The sequence below is a fragment of the Dermacentor variabilis genome, chromosome 5 (assembly GCF_050947875.1).
Source record: "Dermacentor variabilis isolate Ectoservices chromosome 5, ASM5094787v1, whole genome shotgun sequence".
Lineage (NCBI taxonomy): Eukaryota > Metazoa > Arthropoda > Arachnida > Ixodida > Ixodidae > Dermacentor > Dermacentor variabilis.
In genome coordinates, this window is record NC_134572.1 from 105,440,590 (window position 1) to 105,460,651 (window position 20,062).

Sequence of the window (20,062 nt, forward strand, 5' to 3'; positions counted from 1 at the left end):
CGTCAAACTTGCGGTAAAAATGCACAGTCGTTCCACTTACCTTCTTAAAACGTCGTTTGGAGCATTGAAGCACAAAAATAACTCAAACGCCAATGACTTTTCCACAAAGTCCGAGAATGAATAACTCCAAACTAGTGTCATCCAGAAAATTCGATCGAAGTGAACCCGCTTTGTGAACTCCTCGGCTAGAATTTGTAAACTACAATATGTGCCACAAGTTAATGAGCTAAACACTTAAGTAGTGAATTTTCGTGAATTGTACGATTTTGTATTCCAATTTTTGTGTAAGTAAAGCCCGCCTCTTCGAGTAGACCAGCTCATAGACTAAAATTATTCTATCCACCACAGGCAACTTAAAAACTATTGACTCGCAATCCCGACCCTACGAAAGTGAATGGCCAGCGAAGGTGTTAGAAAACCTCTCAAATGCCTTCGATGGGGATATGCAATGTTTTACTGTTCTGCCTAGTCTTAGCGAGGCACCGTTGTTGAGCATTACGTTTTTGCACACTTCGACGCTCAGCATATTCACGCTGCTCTTCCGGAGTCTTAACTTTGCGTGGTCTACCCATAGCGGTCTTGCAATGAATGAGTTGCTAGTCAGGTCTCCCTTTTATATATGATGTTTAGTGACGTCACTGACTGATTCGTATGCGGCTGCTGCGCCTTTCCCACCGGGGAAGCATATGTAACCGTAATCTTTACCGGGAAGCACATGCGGGGAGAAGGAAAGTGCACCACATTGTTCACAGGCACCTTGTCATCCATAATGCGGTTTTGACGCTTCTTTTCTGCTTTTCTTTATTGAAATAAATGCTGAGTTGGTGTGTTGTATGCCTGATTCTAAAGGTGATATGCGCATTTTTCTCGGTTTATTTTGTTTCTTTTCTTTTTCTCACGGACACGAAAAATCCCGACCAACTACGGGCTAACAGCTTCACTGTAAAAAAAGAAAATTGAAAGTCTTCCATGAAACACCGGGTACGTTGATGATAGAATCCATCCGCCGCAAACAGAGTCACTGAGCTCAGACAAAATTCATCAGCAATGACAGAGTATTCGCAATCAAACACTTGCAGCACCTTCTAAGACTATTTCCTTATGGAGGTGGTGCTAAAGCATTTGGAGGTATTAGTCAAGCAATTTCGAGCAACGCCCGAGAATCACCCGAGAGCGCCACTAAAGAACCGCGATTGCTGCAGTCTAGAAGTGGCATTTTCTTAAGCTCGAACAGTCGGCAAATTCGAGTTAAAATATTTCAGTCAAAGCGCGTTTAGGAAAGCAAGCAAAAGAATTACGAAATTAAATAATAGTTGTGTTAGCTGCATTCGCGTATTAGGTTCAGCGTTGAAAGAGAGTGTATCCGGCTCGCTTCACAGAAATATTCGCACTTCAATTATTTTGCAGTGGCCATCGCTAAAAGGCTGTTATAATTAGATTCCTTTCGGTTAAAAGCGTTTATACCTTAGTGCTTCGAGAAAGGACCGAGCATGTATCAAAAATAATTTGCAGTTCCGACCGCAAGGCGAAGCACCGATTGTGATATCAAATTCGTAGATAGCTGTACGAAGTAAAAATAGTAGTTTTATCAGCCATGTAAACGTGTAAACCTTCGCTTACTAACTAAATTAACAATGATAGAATATGTAGGCGTGACTCAACGAGGACGCAGACTGAAACAGAGACACAGAGACAGCCCTGTCTTTGTTCACCTGCTTCTTTCTTCGTCCTTACTCAGTCGCGCTTACAGAATTATGAATTAGAACCAACTAGCCCGTCAAAATGTTTTAACTAATTTAACCGGCAAGGTGTCACGAGCGCACACGCACAAGTAAACATGAATACATCTCGCCCGATGAGCGCGGAATCCTGCTGTGAAAATTCTGGAGTTAGGAATCGTGGCAGCAACCATGAGCCAATTGACCTCCGTGCGTCTGCCGCTTCAACGAGAACGAAACACCGAAAGAACAGTGCCTACGAAGCTGCCGGCACTATGCACCCTCTGCAAACATCTCGGATCGCTAAGAAGGTGAGGCGCGCGCGGGCGCGCGCTTTGGCCACGTGGCAGATCGCAGAGCGCCGGCAAAGCGCCTCTACGGCGTCCGCCAAATGCGTCGACTACGGCTTCCGCAATTCGCGTATCCAACGCCATAGTAGATACCGCGGTTGTCTCCCCTTTGTAGGTAGCGGCGGGAGAGGAGGACATCGAGGCACCCTAGTAGACACCGGAGAAGAGCTCCTCTCCTCCCTCGCCTTCTCTCCCGGCCTCGCGCGCATTAGGGGAGGGCGCGCATCCGGGCCGCGTTCCCCACTCGCGTGCGCGAGATTGAACCGCGTTTGCCGGCTCGACCTTACAGGCTTTCACTCATACGGAACCGCACGGCGACGGCAGAAACGCGCCTGGAGCGGCCATATAGTATGCTATCGCCATAAAATATATATACGCATTGAAATTGTAGGAGAAAATATTTCTTACGAGCCAAGTGTGAACTCATCATGTTTCTATACGTGAGTCAAATGAGGCGCGAAAACACTTTGAGCGGTGTTGATTGGTGATTTGTAGGTTTTATTTTCTTCCACTAAAATTTGCTTTGATAGAAACACTTGATCTTGGTTTTTCTAAACGTATAATAGTACTTAAAAAATTCCTTTGAACGCTTAGGAGGGTAACATGCCCATACCCAGACTCGCCCAAATGGTCTTTCAACGCGTATATGCGTTGAAACAGCTTACAAACAGATCTGGCCGCCTGTCGAATTTCGTAAATCGTGCTGATAGAGTTGATTGAAACAGTTCGCTGAAGAAGCGTGCCTAAAGATAAAGAAATAGTTGCGAAATAAAGAAGTTTGGGGATAAATTATTTGCGCAATCAGACTAATGCTTTTCCTTGCGAAGTGTGCCACCTGCCATCGCCCATTTTGCGGGCCGAATACCAAGAGTGAGCAGATACGCTATCGGGTCTAACATAATCGCCTGCTTCTTTGGGTTCGGCGTTCATGTTTCGGCAAGCAATGTCAACCCATTTAAAGAACGCAAAAAAAGAAAAAAATACCTTTGACATTCCTCCCCTCTATTAACCAAGAAGAACGGTCATCCCCCATAAACTAAACTATATGGCGGTAAAAAAATATAAAAGTAATGTATTCTATACATTAGACGCGCTCAAAAGGCAGCACACAAATTTTGCAGTATAACCGTTCTCCTTTGGCAAAAGGAAGGTCTCAAAGTGAGACCAATGTTTGGAATTGATGCCACTCCTTTACTATTAGTGCAATATGCACAACGCCACAATATGCTTTTTGGTATGATTGCGGGAGCTGCTTTAGCAAAGCCGCGAAAGGAGACGCACATAGGGAGCAAGAGTCGCACTTATCTAAGAAGCATTCCAGCGTAAGCAGATGTCAACAGAATGCAGTGAGAGACACCATGGTGGTCTAGTGTCAGCGTTATATTCTCGGGAAATCCAAACGCACTTTAGTATTCCATGGTGCATACGCCTTCCGCTTATCCTTGTCTGCTATCACTATAATTCTATCGGGCGCAAATTTACCAACACACCCAACAGACGACTGCACGGCTAGTGTAACACGCCAATTATAAATTGAGGAAGGATGAATTCTCCAAGCACAAACAAGCGTGGCCACGAAAAAAAAAGGAATAAAGGAGCAGAAATGAAGTGAGAGGTCCTGAGAATAAAAAAAAGCCACACAAAGGTCCTTCGGCGCATAAATGTGGGTGTTGCCATTGCTGTGTTAACTCAAGGTCATTTCCAGATCATGCGAGTTTGGCTCCCGAATATTACGCGAAGCTCCCATTGGCGCTGCCCACAATTGGCTAGTTGCACGGAAACGCCTCGTTACTGCAACTATCAGGCACCACGTCTGTGTACGCTCTTAAGGGATCAGCACTCTTACAACGCACAACTCTCTAAGCGAGCAGGCGTGCTTGATGTGAGTCTGGGAATGCGCGGCCGAATTCGCCTTCCGTCATTTCCCTTGTGGTTTCTTCTCATACACGTTGCCTTCGGCCCTCCTCCTGGGAACACATCGACCTCGCTCTATCTCAGCAAAAGACTGCAGCGTTGCCTACGCAATTCGCTAACCAGACAGCAATAGAAAACTGGTTAGGGAGCATACCGACAAAAAAAAAATATAGAGCGACAAGAATCACTTGCGTGTAGCGTTCTTCCGCGAACTTCTTATTAAGTTTGCCACACACGAGGAGCTTGCTTCAGCCAACCTATAACAGCATGATTGATGTTTGTTGAGAAAATCTCAAATACGTGTTTTGGAACCGGATAATAAACGGTACATGTCATTTATAAGCACCCCGTAGATTTTGGCCTTTCAGGAATTATGGTATGAAAGTACCTTTCGTGTGATTCTTGGTGTTAGCATACCTGTAACATGGAACCAAGAGATGAAGATAAAACACAAATAAATCTTATTTAAAGAAATGCAGATCCAATGAAATCAGCGAGAACCTATGATATGCAAAGGTTTAGTAAAGCAGTTAGTGAAATGCCGTACAAATAACGATGAATTTTCATCCTATGCAACCTATTATCCTGCGATGTTTGCGTATACGGACAACATTGTTCACAACTTCTCTTTGATTCAAATTTTTGGGAGGCTTGTTGAGGCAAAGAAATTTTCCCTCAAAATAGAAAGAAAAGCGAAATGACTGACACCTTGAACTTTCCCTTTTGGGTGAAATTAGAATACTTCTGTCTAAGCGGTTTCGTCAAGAAGGCCGACTATATTCCCATCTTCATGAGCAAAAAACATGCAATATTTGTTGAGGAACAAGGTACATCTGCATTACTGGATGACAGCACGTTCTTAATTCTTATTCTGGCCAATAGTTGACGAAAGACAAAGAGGGGCCTTTGGCCTTTCTTGTTCATAATGAAAATCACGAACGCAGTGAGAACTCAGGTTGAGTACCTGCAGTAAAATAAATTGGTAATTTCGGGAAAACTTCCAATAAATCGCAAAGCACCGTGCCTTTTCTTCTCTGTTTCTCTTCTTTTCTATTTTTTTTCTTTCGAATATTACTCGCCTAAAGAGAAAGAGTGCCAAAAATATATTTCAATTTTTATGTTTATCGTCATTGAGCGATTTTCCTTAAATTGCAAATCACCACTTCTAGCCCTTCTGGTGAGAGGTATGAATAATGTGAGAAAAAAGAAGTCTGATATAATGCGACTTCTTAGTACTACGAAATTAGCAATCTCCTGCTGGCCACGTTTCGTACTCACGCACAGTCAAGCACTCTTTAAACGGCAACTAACAAATGTGCCCATATCTCGCGCCATTTCGGGGGCACAAACCAAAGAGCTGCATCTGGGCTCTCAACGCGAGACAAATAGAAAGACAAATAGAAAAATAAGTACGCAGAAAAATGTTTACAAAACTGCGCATGCTTGAATCAAGACTTTGGGGTTGTACACGGATAGAGCGCAGCGGAAATTATGGAGGGAAAGGTGGCAGTGGCTCTGAATGTAAGCTGTTGAGGGCTTGGGGCGCTTTTTGTCGTCTTGGCATGGAATGCGGAGTAGTGGGTAATTCTCTTCGAGCCATCTACTGCTGAGATAATTGGGACTTCCATCGACGTCCGCAATTAACGGATTGGCTGCCCCAGACCATGCGTGGCGGCCGAGGAAAACGGGAGGGTGGCGAAGCGCTCTGTTGGGCAGCCAACATCGTTAGCGGCTCTTGCGCTGAAGTATTGGTCCGATCCGCCGCGCAGTTCGCATCTGGAGCCCCCTTCAGATGCAGGCTGTGCGGCTGGTAACTACATGCTCAGCATTAGCCCATTTTAAAACCGGGAAGTGGCATCTGTTGGGCTGGTCGGGTATGCCGCGCTAATTAAGTACGCAGGCGCGGACAACAAGTGAAAGAGCATTCAGTCTGAATCAGCATCGCATTTAGCCTTCTTGTACGTTTTCTCGCATCTAACTGCAAGGTTTTCGCCACCCGAACGCCCAGGCAATATTTCGTGGTGCCCAAATTAAAAGTGTTCATACACACTTACAGTCGTCTTGGGTTAGCGCCAGATACCCACCAAAAGCACGCGCGAGGTGACGAGAAAGCGCGTGAATGTGCTGTCGCACGATCCTCGCGATACGCATGATGTGTACGCGTCGGTTTTAATTTCGTAGCTAGTGAAACATTTAATTTATGAGTAGTCCTCGATAAATAATTGCAACGTTATTTGCCTCTGACTACCTACCATAATAAGTTACACTTATTATCCTATGTATGCAGAAATAGGCAAAATCAGGTATGAAGTTCCACCTCCACTTTCTCGAAAATCCTTACTAATTCAAGGAAATGTCAGCAAATTACATTTGTGCGCAATGATGTTTTAGTTATGAACATTTGCAGTCGATGCGCCGCAGCTATACTAGTATTGTAACATCGCCGTGATCGTCCGCAAAGACACAATCCCTTTAATTCACAGTTATAAAACATCTTGAGTCCACATAATGATTATACGAGTTTGCTCACTTTCAAGCTCATAGGCGTACAAGTTGCAATGCCTTAAAGAGGGAAATTATTTTATAATAGCAAGAGTTCGATTATAAGGTTCAAATAGAAAGAAAGTTACGCATTTCGGCACGGCATGTCTTCTTTGGCATAACAGCAAAAATTCACAGAGGCGGAATGCTGTTACTATTGTGGCGTATTCTTACTTTCGTAATTTACCTCCGTTGCTTAAAGTACAGCTCTCGCCACGGCAGGCCCATAAAGCACCAGACGTCTTGTAAGTGAGAAAGAAGGGACTTTCAAAGATTCATTTTGGAACTGACAGTGAGGGAGAGGGGCCAAGTTAACCTTGGCACAGCGGAAATACGGCTGTAATTCTCCCGGTTGACCACACGCTAGCGTTCAAAACAAATCGCATGCGTTGAGCACTAACCGGCAAACTGTAGTGAATCTATTCCAAGTACGCATGCTGCCACTCTTGTGTATTAAACTGTATTTTTTGTTGTTTATTATGTTGATTTACTTTATTACGTGTATGCATTGTGTTTGATGATTAGGTTTGACTTTCAGTGATCTTCATTCCGCAAAGGGAACTTCATATTTCACTGTATTCCAATGTATTTGCGTTGGTGCATTGTATCTGTGTCGGCATATGATGTGTAATCATCTGTAAATAAGATTTGCTGCTTACGCTGTCAGGGTGGCATAGACCAGTCAGGCTCTTTCCGGCCCTTTTGCTGTGCCTCCTGAGCCAGTTTGTAAGAAATTGCTTCAAATAAGAAAGAAAGAAAGAAAGAAAGAAAGGAAGAAAGATAGAAAGAAAGAAAGAAAGAAAGAAAGAAAGAAAGAAAGAAAGAATAAACGCAGATTGTTCATATTTTTTGGAAATTTATCGTATACTGACCTACATTCCTTGGATTGTCTTTCTCGTCATTGCTTATTTTTCAGTAAATACAATTTCACTGTTATACTTTTGAAAAGTCTAAACGAATGTATGCAAGAATTAACCGCAAATTTCTCATAACTAGGAGACCTCATCGCCACTGAAGGCTGTGACGGTGCCCTGAAGCTGCGTACAATAGTTCATTAAGTTTCTATATGTTCGATTACATTGAATTTTGAGACGTTATAGCAGTGCGTGCGGGAATTTCCTTACCTAGCATGATATTACAGCGATAGCTTCGACAAATAGCACGTGCTAGCATTGCAGTCCAAAAGCAGTTGGTGGGAACTTGGTACTATACCTCTGGCCTCCGCGACTCCCTTTACCCCTCCTTAGTACACGCGAGAGCCCCCCCCCCCCCCCTCCCCCCAGAACGATCTTCGCTCCAGAGTTTGCACAACTTCCTCAACGTCGTTCGTAAAACGCTTGATACTTCGGAAGGTTCCCGGTCTGCCGAAAGCTGCGGAGTCTCCAGCAGATTTGTGTTGCGCGGCGTCTTTAGTATTGACAGAAATTAAACATACTGAGTATCAATTTGGAGGGTGCAAAATGGCTGCGTAATGCTTGCCTAGAAACCTTGAGGGGCTGCAATGAGCAGCTGCTACACATGCTGCACAAGCGTGGCAGTACACTCGCATGCGGTAACACCACGAGCGCACGAGCCTTTGCCATGCACATGTAAGCAATCTTTGGAAACGGCGACTGTTTGCCACACTTTGCAGTAAACGTCATTGGTACTGACGACGGAGGCAAATTTCTTTGAAGCGAGAATTCACCAAAGCGTTTGTGCCCCATTCGTGCGTGGTCGGTGCACTTAGAGGAATTACAGTTGATTAGTTGTTTCTGAGACGCGGTTTCTGCGTGTGAGTTTTATTAGAATGACTGGTGTGTCCAATAAGTGAACGGCACTTTTCAGCGGACAGTGACGAAAGGTGTCAGCCATGCCACGAGCTCGCAGTAAAACTGTGCTTACGGTCTGCTTATGCAGAAATCACTCCACATTCAGTTCTCCGATATTACGTGATGCGTTATCGTGTGCAGAACTCTGCCTTTTGTCTCTGGAGTAGACATCTCTATAATAATACTCTGTTGAAACAAAATGAACGTGCCGATACACTGGTTCCATCACTTCATAAATAAAGAAATAATAAAAAACAAAAAAGAAAATGAGCGCTCAAGTTGCTGGACAATATGGCTTCGGTTGCGTGGAATCAGTGGAATGGGTTTGTGACGCCAGCGCAGCTTTCTCTGCAGAAAAAAAAAAAAACGCAGCAGAGCGTTATCAGGCTGGGTATTTCATGGACTAAAACTGGCCTTAAAAGGATTTTCTTCACTACTACCGGTAATAAAAGCACACCACGTTGCCCTTTTCGTGTTCCGCTAATCTGCAGTAGTCGACAGCCTTCACCATCCATACACGTCAGAAGAAGTGTACATCTCAAACAACTTGTTCTCAGGTGGTATATAGACAACATGAAAATATAAGTGTATTGAGCAACCGAAACGTTCAACAATCAATGTAGACCAACCTTTTGTCAAGAAAAATCAAAACAAAGAAATGGGCATGGGCAGGACATGTAATGAGGAGGGAAGATAACCGATGGTCATTAAGGGTTACGGACTGGATCCCAAGGGAAGGGAAGCGTAGCAGGGGGCGGCAGAAAGTTAGGTGGGCGGATGAGATTAAGAAGTTTGCAGGCATGGCATGGCCACAATTAGTACATGACCGGGGTTGTTGGAGAAGTATGGGAGAGGCCTTTGCCCTGCAGTGGGCGTAACCAGGCTGATGATGATGATGAACCTTTTTGTTAACGCCAACCGCACTCCTTAGAAAACGCTGTGCTCGGCTTACCTTTGCTCGTCCTAAGACTGATTTCTTTTGGCTGTGCAGAACCTCCGGGTACCCCTGTGATAAGGGAGGCTGTCGGCGACCGAGAGCCTCTTCGCAGTCTCATCGGTCCCTACAATGAAGGGGACAGCTTGGCGCTCGTGTGCGACGTCGAAGGTGGTGAGTCGCATGTGTGCAACTGTTGCATTCATCTAATAACGCTGTGAAAACACAGTGGTGTCTGTGTATTGCATAAAATGTGAACTGGATGACGACAACTGTGTGTCAGTGAAGAAGGCTACCCTTCATGACACAAGTCGTGCCGATAGATAAGGCTCTAACTTATAGATACATAGAAAAAAACATGACAGTGCTACATAGCAATAGTTATACATACACAATGTGCGTAATATAACTACGTTCATTTATCTCAGCAAAAATATTAACCGTCCTTGATACACCTGAGACAAGACGTCGATATACTGAGCGGTAGGGATTTCCAACTTGCTGTAACCCGACGACGCTATTTTATTAAAAAATGGTGTATGTAGGAGGAGCAATTAAATTTTGGCATTTATAACGCGTGTTAAAATTATGCGTTGGGCGGCGGGCGGATACTAACTCGCTTCGCTACACATTCTCGAATGGGGAAGGTATCGTCAACTAATTCCATTACTGGGCTTACATTCCTGTTCAGCCTATCTGCTGCACGTCTTATGGGATGATTTCTTTGAAGGTTGGTTGAGTGCACTGATGGAAGCGCAACATCCAAATGCCACGTTAATCAACATGCACGAAAGTGAAGTGGTCGAAATTGCACTGTATTTCGCACGGTGGCTCAGATGATATATCTTTCACTGCCGCTGAGCACGAGATTGTTCTTCGTTTCTAGAACCACGACGGGATCCGATTTCCAGTCGTTACGGCCGCGTTCGGATGGGAGCGGATGGCCTTAAAGACGTGCGTTGGTTAAAGCTATTCTGAAGCGCTCAACTTTCCCGAGCGCTAAACGAGCCTCACTGGTCAGTGGTGCAACATCACGTTCTAACTACGTCCCTCGTGGTATAAAAAACAACTCATTACGTTTAAAATTCAAGTAACGATCAGTTTTCCACAAGGCTAAGTTGTATACCGTGTGTTTGAGTACTTCTGTTTCCTACGAAAAAGAAACTGCACGAAAAATATAATGTGATTCCGCTTGTTCAAGCGAACTATACCTAAAGAGGTGGAACCTAGTTGCACGACTAACTGCAGTTTCGAAGAAGCTTTTAAAAAGATTCACAACGTTATTTTCAAATTATTCGCTTAAGTGCGCATATTCCAATAGCGAAATTGAAACTGAGAAATAGTGAAGTTGTGGTCGCTTAGCAGAGATCCTGAGGTCAGCGCCACTTCCCGAATATTCGTCCCGAAATCTGCTAAATAGCGTATCGACGTTACAGTTAAGATCACCCGAAGAGGATGACGCATGTTTTTGAAAAACTATGTACCTCGAAACACGCTTTAAGGTCGTATGTCCAGTAAGTGACGCTAAACTTATGATTTCTGCTAAGCAAGCATTATTTTGGACTCCTGTGCTTTCATTTTAGAATTGCAACGTCTGGGATAATGTAAATAATAATAAAGTTAATCGGTGACTTTTTAATTAGCTACTCGAATAATAATATTTCTCATGCAGGTAACTTTCCCCTCTTCCAAAATCAATCTAAAAGGCAAAAAAACCATGAAAATGAGGAGAGCGAGGAAGAAGTGGGCCGTTTATCCAGTAGCTCATTTTTTTTGGCACCTTTGCCACAGGATGAGAAATTATATGTGATATCTTGACAAATAATATAAACATGTGTATGTAAAGTAGCATCTTTTCACACGGGCATGTACGCGTAATTTCCGAGTATCGAGAGCCGAGTGATATCAGTACAACGCACAATTAAATTTCACCCGGCGGGGTGGCTTAGTGGATCTAACATTGCGCTGCTAAGATTAAGGTCGTGAGCTCGATATTGGCCGCCGCGGTTACATTTCAATGTGAACCAAATGCAAAAAGGCAGGTTTACTTAGATTTACTTGCAGGTTAAACAGAACCAAGAAAAAAATAACAGGTGGCCAAAATTAATCCGCCCCCCGCCCCTACGGCATGGCTCATAATCAAATGGCAATTTCGGAACGTAAAACCCCTGAATTTATTTAGTTATTATTTTCCTTTCACTTCCTACTCGTACATCCAAGCAACAATGCTAAAGGACTGCGGTATTTGTTGCGAATGCGGTTGGCTGTTTTGGTACACGTTGCTGAATTAAAAGATGAAGGAGGTCGAGCACCACTGTTCTGATTAAGTCAGCGAGCTCCACAAGTTTGCCCACTGATTTGGTTGACTATGAACGCAGTTCCTTTAATAAGCCGTTTAAACTGGTGGCGTGCAGCGCAGAAGTTGAGACGCCGGCGGCGGTCGACGCGTGAGAGTAGGCTCAAAGATTAAAAAAACACACACATAGAAAAGCTTTTCTCAGTGCCGGCCCGACGCAGGAACTTTGCCGCCAGTTGTTCAGCCCAGTGGAAAGCGGAGAGGCTGCCGCCGGACCCAAAGAGCAGCGCTCGTCACCTCTTAAACAATAGGCTCGCACAGGCGCTCGACTCCAGCGGTGGCGTCGGGGCATTCTCTTTCATGGCGAGCACAAAGCGGACGGGAAGAGGGTGGGACTACGCAGATAGCCTGCCGACTCTGGAGAGGCTCTCCTCGACACCGCGGCTCGTTAGCGCTAGCGCTTTAAGGCAGGCAGCCCGAAACGGGGGGATCTGGAAGCCGCCGGAGCAAAAACGCGCGGAAAAAAAAAACGAACTACATTCGCTGTCACCTTGACACTTATGAAGATGTTGGGAGAAAAGCTTCGCCTGTAACTCGAGGGTCTCACGCGCGTGCCCCCATTTGTCGTAGAAATGCAACGTTGCTGGGGAAGGGTGAGAGTTTAACAGAAGCGGCGGATTTCCATCCGTCCAGAGGACTACTGTTTCTTTTTTTTTTTTGCCAACAGTGGCTTCGCTGCTCTGTTGCCTACGGGCTCTCCTTTCGGAAATGCTGCGATATAGTTTGCGGTTTTTTCTCACCTAATATGTTTCAACGCTTGCTCGTTTTTACGCCCTCAACTAGTCGGCATGCACACCGAGCGGCCCCGCCTCTCGTGCTCCGAACTCATTTTAGGCGGCAAGAGGGACAGCAGCATCTGAATAAAGCCCCGTTGTGCCTGTCCCCAGAGGCACAATTAATCGACCTGCCCGAGGCGCAGCCTCTGTCAGTCTTTTATACATTGTTCCCCGCCAACGTTCTACGCTCGTACACAATTTCCCGTCAGCCTTCGTGGCTTTCCTTTGTCCTACGTGCTGTATCCCCTCCACCTTTCCTTCTTTCCTGTAACCAGTTTCATGTCGCGGAGTACTTCGAATTCGCTTTCATCCTATAGCACCCTAAAACAAGGCAGTCTTTAATGATGGTCGCTGTGCAGCGGTTTTCGTGTTTCCAGTGTTTAGCGTGAAATGACACGTGTTTCTGAGTGCTGACTATTAGGGAGATGGTGTTCTTTGTTCGCTACGCCTCGAAGCCGCTTTGTTATGTGCCGGCGCGCACTGCTTTTCTCTAGTCTCTTGTGCTCTTGTTACTCTTGAAAACGCATTAGCGAGCACCGAGCGCGCTGAACAAAGAGAAAGGGCGACGCAGGTCATGCGCACAGAACTACTTGCTCACGTGTTGCTGCAATGGTTGTGAATTTACCGCGTTCGCAAGACCCATTGGCTCTATCAGTGCAAACATTGTTTCGAGCAGGTTGTTCCAGGAGTTAGTGACACGAATCGCACCTAGTTTCCTTAGAAAACTATCGTCTTCCGAAAACGAGGTCAATGCTTTTGCGGACGTTGAACGGTCGATATTTGGGATTCAGGAGAATATGGAAACTGTAGAGAAGCGAAAAGATTTTGTGCGATGCTGTTTGTAACTTGCGCGGGTAATTGAAACATTTCGGCATGTCTGAGAGACGAAAGGTAGAGCACAACAACTGGTGACTATGTTACATGTGCATTAATAAAGTGGTGCCAGCAATGCTAAAACAGGGACCTCAAGGGTTCAGAGTCTAACGGTTCACACTTCTATCTAAATGCTGTCGTACGCATTTGATTGCAGCTACCTTACATTCACAAACCAACAAGCTTAGTTTTGCTGTGACGTAGAGTTCTTGTGCGAACACAAGAGGGACATGTGCTCACTAAAATAACCCATAAGAGCTAGTAACCCATGTAGTAACTCTAGAAAAATAAGACAACAAACAGGGTAGTGAGAGATTGGACTCTAGTGCAATCTTTTATGTAAGGTCAATCTAGCGCAGTAACTCGCCAACGCTATGACGTGGAACTGAGCTACGCAGTACACAGGAATGAAATATAATTACGGGGTTTTACGTGCCAAAACAACAATATGATTATGAGGCACGTCGTAATGGAAGACTGCGGATTAAATTGGAACACCTGGGGTTTTTCCAATGTGCACACAATGCCCGGCACACAGGCGTTCTTGCATTGTCACTCCCGTCGAAAGGCGGCCGCCGCGGCCGGGATTCTGTCTCGGCCGCGGCACAGACACTTCGGACGTCACAGCTATAAACGCATTATTTTCATTGGTTATTTAAGCCCACATTTTTCAATGATCTTTCGGAAAAGCTGTATGGTGGACTGATTTACTTGTGCAATCACGAAACTTGCGCAATCACGAAACTTGTGCAATCACGCCAACTTGTGTGCAAGAAATCTTCCCCCCGCCCCTCCCCTCCTCCTCCCCCTGCACATTGCGTTTCAGGCGCAAGATTCATCATCGAGGATGCCCTTGAAATGGCAGTCGTGGTTGTCTCCTGAAACGGCACGGTTATACGAATGAAGAATTTTTAGTGCTAGACGCTTGCATAAGACGATATTTGTGAAAGTATTGTATATTTATTTTAGCTCCACAAAGAAAATGAAAACCACGTTGACGACCATAGCCAGACAACTTTGGCTGTGAATTCAGTGTTAAGCTCACTTCAGCGTAGGACGAATGTAACAAAAGGGTAAATATAAACTCTGCGTGATAATCAGAGTCACCTTGCCGTCGGTTATGATGTATTGACTAATATTTACGGGACGACAACGCGCTAGCTATGATTTATTATTACACTTGATCGTTAACGCGAAGATTGTCGTTCCAAGTTCAGGGCTTGTTTATTTAGGACTTTGTGTGTTGTAGGACAAAAAAATTATGTTAAATTGCCAGAAGTTGACGATGCTATAGCGATGTACCCAGAATATTTTGTGGGTTGTTTTACTAAATAGCTGCGCAGCAGAAGCAATGCCAAGTAGACGAAGAGCCCCACAAACGCATAGTGACAGTGCAATGATGCGGGACGTTAAACATTTTTTGAATTCATGCAGTAGTATCACTATTTAAGATGATACTTCTCGGAATCGCTGCCGGCGGTGACGATCGCTTTGAATCGTCCTCCTCTGCAATACTTTTGGATTGTATGATCTTCTGGCTCCTTCACAAATGTTCGCCGCATAAGTCGTGGCCCGAAATATTATTAAGCAATTTGACGGTGAAGAAGCGCCAACTTAACTTCTGTAGAAGAGCCCCACGAAGAAATTTCGGTGGAAGTAGCTTGGCCGTTCCGGAAACCGGCAGTTGGTAACAAGTGTGATTATATCTATAGTCGTGTTTACTGTTTAAACTGAGTTCAATATCCCCCGTTACCTGGCGTTATGGATTAAATGTCTTTCGAGAGTATGCTATTAGGCGCGATGCATGTGATTGTACAGTAAACTATTGCTCAAAAGCAATGCTTAAAGTCAATGGGGGGGGGGGGGGGCGATTCCTCAAAGAGGGGCTCAGCCTCTCCCAGGCAGGTGAATTGTACAACTGCAGTAGCCATTTGCAAAGCGCTGGAGGTGACCTTATTACCAGTAGTGCCTTGTGCGGGGAAACTGTAACTTTCAAGTTTGTGGATCAATAATTTATTCGCGATCAAAAGGTTGGTGTGCGAATAGCAAAAAACAGGAAAGCAGGCATTTTCGTACTGCTGCATGCGTTTCCCCGAAGCATTGCACATGACGGTTATCTTTCTTCGACTAAGATTCCTGGCACAGCATACTGTTTCATTTGAACATGAATATACCCGTTCGTGAATCAGTCAAGGTTGACCTCGGTTTCTTTAGGTGATCAGTTAATTTTCTTTCGTTTCGTTGTGCATTATAAGTGTTGTATTATAACAAAGACGCACGCAGTTCGTCAACATTTCTAGACATGTTGGCGTCAAACCACAAAATATATTGTAGTGCCTGAGCTTGTCAATGAAGCGATGCAACAAGTGCTCTGTGTTGCAGCTAAACTTACTTCCTCTGAGTTCACATATGATTAAGCCTTTGCATCACGAGTTACGTTTGAAAAATACATGTCCAGAATACCAATTTTTTCTAGGTGCTTCATTGAATCAGCTCATTAAATAAATGCCCGAAACACACTCAGGATAACATAATTATTTGACGAAAACCCATATATATTTTTAATTCTTGAGACAATTGATTTCATTACACTGCTTGAAGTTGAATTTTTCAGCGCCAATGAAGTAAACAAAAAGTTGACGTCTCAAACACAGCTTCTGTGGCCTGTGAGAGTTGTCGCGAAACTGGCGGTCGCGTAGAATCACATTTAGCCTGGTAGTCATCCAGTAAGATGCGTGCGTGTTTACCTGTGTGCGTGACGCAATGCTTGGTGATTCAGTAAACGCATGTTTATTAGAACTTATGCGGCCGATAAAAACGCTAACCTTACTTCTTGTAGCTGTTTAGCAATTTCCTGCAGCAAGCAACGGTTCGTCTTTCGGGCGAAACTGCAATTTCCATTTACGTGTATTTCGTCTTTTTTTCCATCTCTATAGCGCAATCTTTTGAATCTCTGCTTTACGTTTTATATATAAAGTGATAGCCGTCGCCGTCTAACACTTGGTAGCACCACAATGGCGTAATGCAGAGGTTGTAGGTTCCGATCTCAACAGCGGCACGTTATGTTTTCATCCACATTAATTTCCCTTCTTTCCTTTCTAGATTTCCCTATCAGCCACAGAAGCTGATTTCAGCTATACTTTCATTGGCTTCATTGTTCGTTGGCTTTTCATGGTCGTGATTAACAAGATTCTAGGCCCTCGGTTTCTCCCTTCTTCTCGGGCACACATATAATCATGACGACATAAAGCCAACGGACGATGAAGCCAAGGAAGGATCGGGAAAATTAGCGGTGGTTAAAATTGAAATGCAGAAGAAAAGGGAAATGAAAGTGAAAGAAAAGATAACCTGCAGCCCGTGAGGGCTGCACCCACAACCTCCGCATTACGCGTACGTTGCACTACCAATTGTTCTTCGGCGACGGCTATCAATGCCTGCACTAACTTGGGTATTTGTGTTTACTATAGATCTAGCCCTAGGAATGTTAACCAGCGCCAGTGAGCTATAGTGTGTGGGAGTGGAATATTTTTTTTTTTGCCCGATGGAGCCAATTAACTTTTAGAAATGCTGGTCCACCAGCCGAAACATCGCAAATATACTGCGTAATACCAACGTACGCCGTACTCTCTTCTTTGAAGTTGTCCCTAACGGGCCAGTGGGGTTCCTGCTCATCAGTATATCATAAGAAGCCAACAAAGACATCAAGAACAACACAGGGTAAGTTACTTGTACTTACTAATTGAACTAAAGAAATTATAAATTAACGGCCATGGCAGTGGATGAAGGAATAACTTGCCACAGGTGAGGTAGGATCCTACGTCTTCGCACCAGAGCATCGCACGCGTAATGCGAAGACGTAGGGTCTTTCCCCAGCTGTCGCAAGTTGTTTCTTCATCCACTGCCTTCGCCAATAATTTATATTTGCTTTGGTCCATTTAGTAAGTACATGTAATTGGCCCTTCGTTGTTCTTGGTTGCTTGGCTTCTTATGACTAATGAAGTTCTGATCCCTCTGTTAACCCCCGTTCTTCTCTTTAATATATATATATATATATATATATATATATATATATATATATATATATATATATATATATATATATATACAACGGGGGAGTAGTTGGGGGCAGGCGTCGGTGCGGGTGCTTGCTCGAGAATATTATGCCTGTACGCGCGTGCGCCATTCCGGTCCTCGCCCTGGGAGCCCCCCTCACCCCCCCCCCCCCTTCCCTGAAGGGAGACCTTAATGTCTGCTCAAAGGTAAGATTCAACGTTGGTGCTAGTCCACGCACATGTCTTCAATTCACCAAAAGTGCCTTTTGCTAGGCCATTCCCACACGCGTGGTTCATCCTTCGGCAGGCGTTCCCGAGCCCAGCGTCACCTGGTGGCGAGAGAGCGTGCCGCTGGAGAGCGTTCTCACCGAGCACCGGCCGGGCGTCCGCCGCAGTGCGCTCGGTCCGTTCGTTCTGCGTCGCCAGGACCTCATGGCTGTGCTCGTGTGCCAGGCATCGAATTCCAACCTGACATCGCCGCTCACAACGTCCGTGACACTTGACATGAACTGTGAGTGATGCAAACTTACGCATTTTTATTTATTTTGTTTGTCTGGGAGTCTTCCAAACGACGCATTTCGCGTCGAGCAACGATGGTATTCAAATGAGGCGCCTTCTTTACCTGTAAATGTGCCTCAATTGAAGTTCTCACCTATAATGGCAGCATTACGGGGGCAGCCTTACCTCCGTTTTTGAGAAGTGCACCGTTTGAGTTAACACACTGACTGAAGGCCGATGTGTGCTTACTTCAAAAGCTGTGCGATTGAACTCGAGTTACTGTACCTTGAACATAGCCCTGGATTCGGTTACCGTCAGTGCAACCCAGGCTTAATGGTTAATTAATTAATGGTTAATTAGTGGTTATAGACATTGTATATAACCAATAATGCATATAATGTATTGCACGCAGCATATGCCTTTGAAGCAATGGCGTCATCATACTATAGGCCTCTTCGTTAAAATATTCATTCGATAGCACAGCGGACCAATGATTTGCAGCAAACAAACGCTCAATGAAAAGTGTTAATCAATTCACTCGTATACATGACGCAGTGCTGCCGCGAGGCAGTTTTCTTTTCATCTTGATAACTTTTCTATTTTAGACGTTACGGTGGTTAGTAAGCGATATTAACCCAGCATGTATAGTCGTCGGTCATGCCTGATAATGTCTATTTTCCTTCCTTGATATACATGTGGCCTTACATTGCTGAAGAAGAGTCCCACTAACCGATAACTACAGCAACCGGTATTACTCCCCCTATCAAACTGCTCGCTTCTAAAAGCTTTCTGGTTTTCCCGTAGACCGCCCTTCTGTTAAACTCGACCAGAGCAAACTTCTATGAAAAACGTGCGCAATCAAAATGTTTATTCTAAAGACTGTCTTTTTCAAACTGTGCTTACGCTCGCATACTACAGAAACTCTCGCCTATAATAATCGGTGTGAGGGAAAGATAGAAGACACAGCGAGAACTTTCGTTATCATAAAGAAGATAATCAAGCTACTATGCTTGTTAATTTTGTTGGTTCATCTGATTTGCGTCGTTAGCTCTCCCAGAACTTCCGCTCTCCTCGCTCAGCGGTTTATCTTCAACGACATAGTCTACAAATGCATATAGTTACATTCGAATAAGAGTTCGGGATCTGTTTTTTTTTTTCGTAATGGAAACGGAATAAACATATGGTACGCAGGAAGGAGGAACCACTGCGTCGTACGAAATCCTTAATGCTCTATGCATGTGAACACCAGAACAGGCCTCCAACTGAATTCTGGGGCAGCTCGAGCGCATTCTGTTTCATCGTGTTTTTAAACGCTCCCGAAAAACCTATTTGAAAAAAAAAATCTATCTTCGGAGGAAAAGAAAATTTGCAGGCTCCGAAACCGCAACGCATCGTTTAGCGTGCTTACTTGTGCAAAGTGACCTGCTTTCACTCAGAAGTCAAACACAAAGAGCGGTTCAGACACTGTATTTGGCGCGTATGTTTAGAGCCCTTATTGTTGTGTGCGATCGAATTTCGTTCGTTTCAGTCAGTGCATAAGCGTTCACACACAATGCCGGCCGCTGCTGTAGCACATGTTAACGTTAAACCAAAATGAGATCTATATAATATAGGGCACATAAGTCCTAACGCGACTCTTCTTCATAATAATCATAACACTGCTACAGTGTTAAATGGTTTTATTCGCTGCGTCCAAACAGTTCTCGTTAAGATAGGGTTTTAATTTCGTGCTTATGAACAGTAGAGTGAGTAGCTATATGTTGATTTCGAACATGAACTACCTGTAGGCTTCATAAGGGCAATATGCAAGCACTGCAGATGTTGCTTGGACATTTTGTTTATGGGCTGAATTTCACGGTCACAATTTTCGGTAGCAAGTAGACCTTGCCCGTCAGCGACCTTGCAAATACGTAATTAAAAATATTTTCAATTCACTTTTTCAATTTTGCAGTTAAAGTTATACTTATATTAGAAAAATTAAGACACTCGTATTCGAACGCAAGTGCACGCGGTTTTATCTTCTAGAGCTCTTGCGTTGCAAAATACTCCTAATAAAATTTAACATTAAGTACGCTAATTTCCCAATCAGCGAAGGGAGATATTGATACAAACGGGGCCTAATATGTATGTGAACTATACGTAATTTTCATTTCATAGCTGGAAAATCATGGTTTATGAACTTTTTTGTATAAGGTAGATTGCCACAAATCGATCAGAAAGAAATATGATAGACTTTATA

The 20,062-nt window shown here is 44.2% G+C and overlaps 1 protein-coding gene across 1 annotated transcript in view; it reads left to right on the plus strand.

Annotated features, from left to right (window-relative positions):
* The window catches only part of LOC142583014 (cell surface glycoprotein MUC18-like), a 310,093-nt gene that overhangs the window by 264,605 nt on the left and 25,426 nt on the right, over positions 1–20,062 (plus strand). Inside the window, exons 4-5 of the mRNA XM_075693242.1 lie at positions 9,326–9,442; positions 17,633–17,836. Of these exons, the coding sequence (XP_075549357.1) occupies positions 9,326–9,442; positions 17,633–17,836 (321 nt within the window). The remainder of the gene's footprint in view (positions 1–9,325; positions 9,443–17,632; positions 17,837–20,062) is intronic.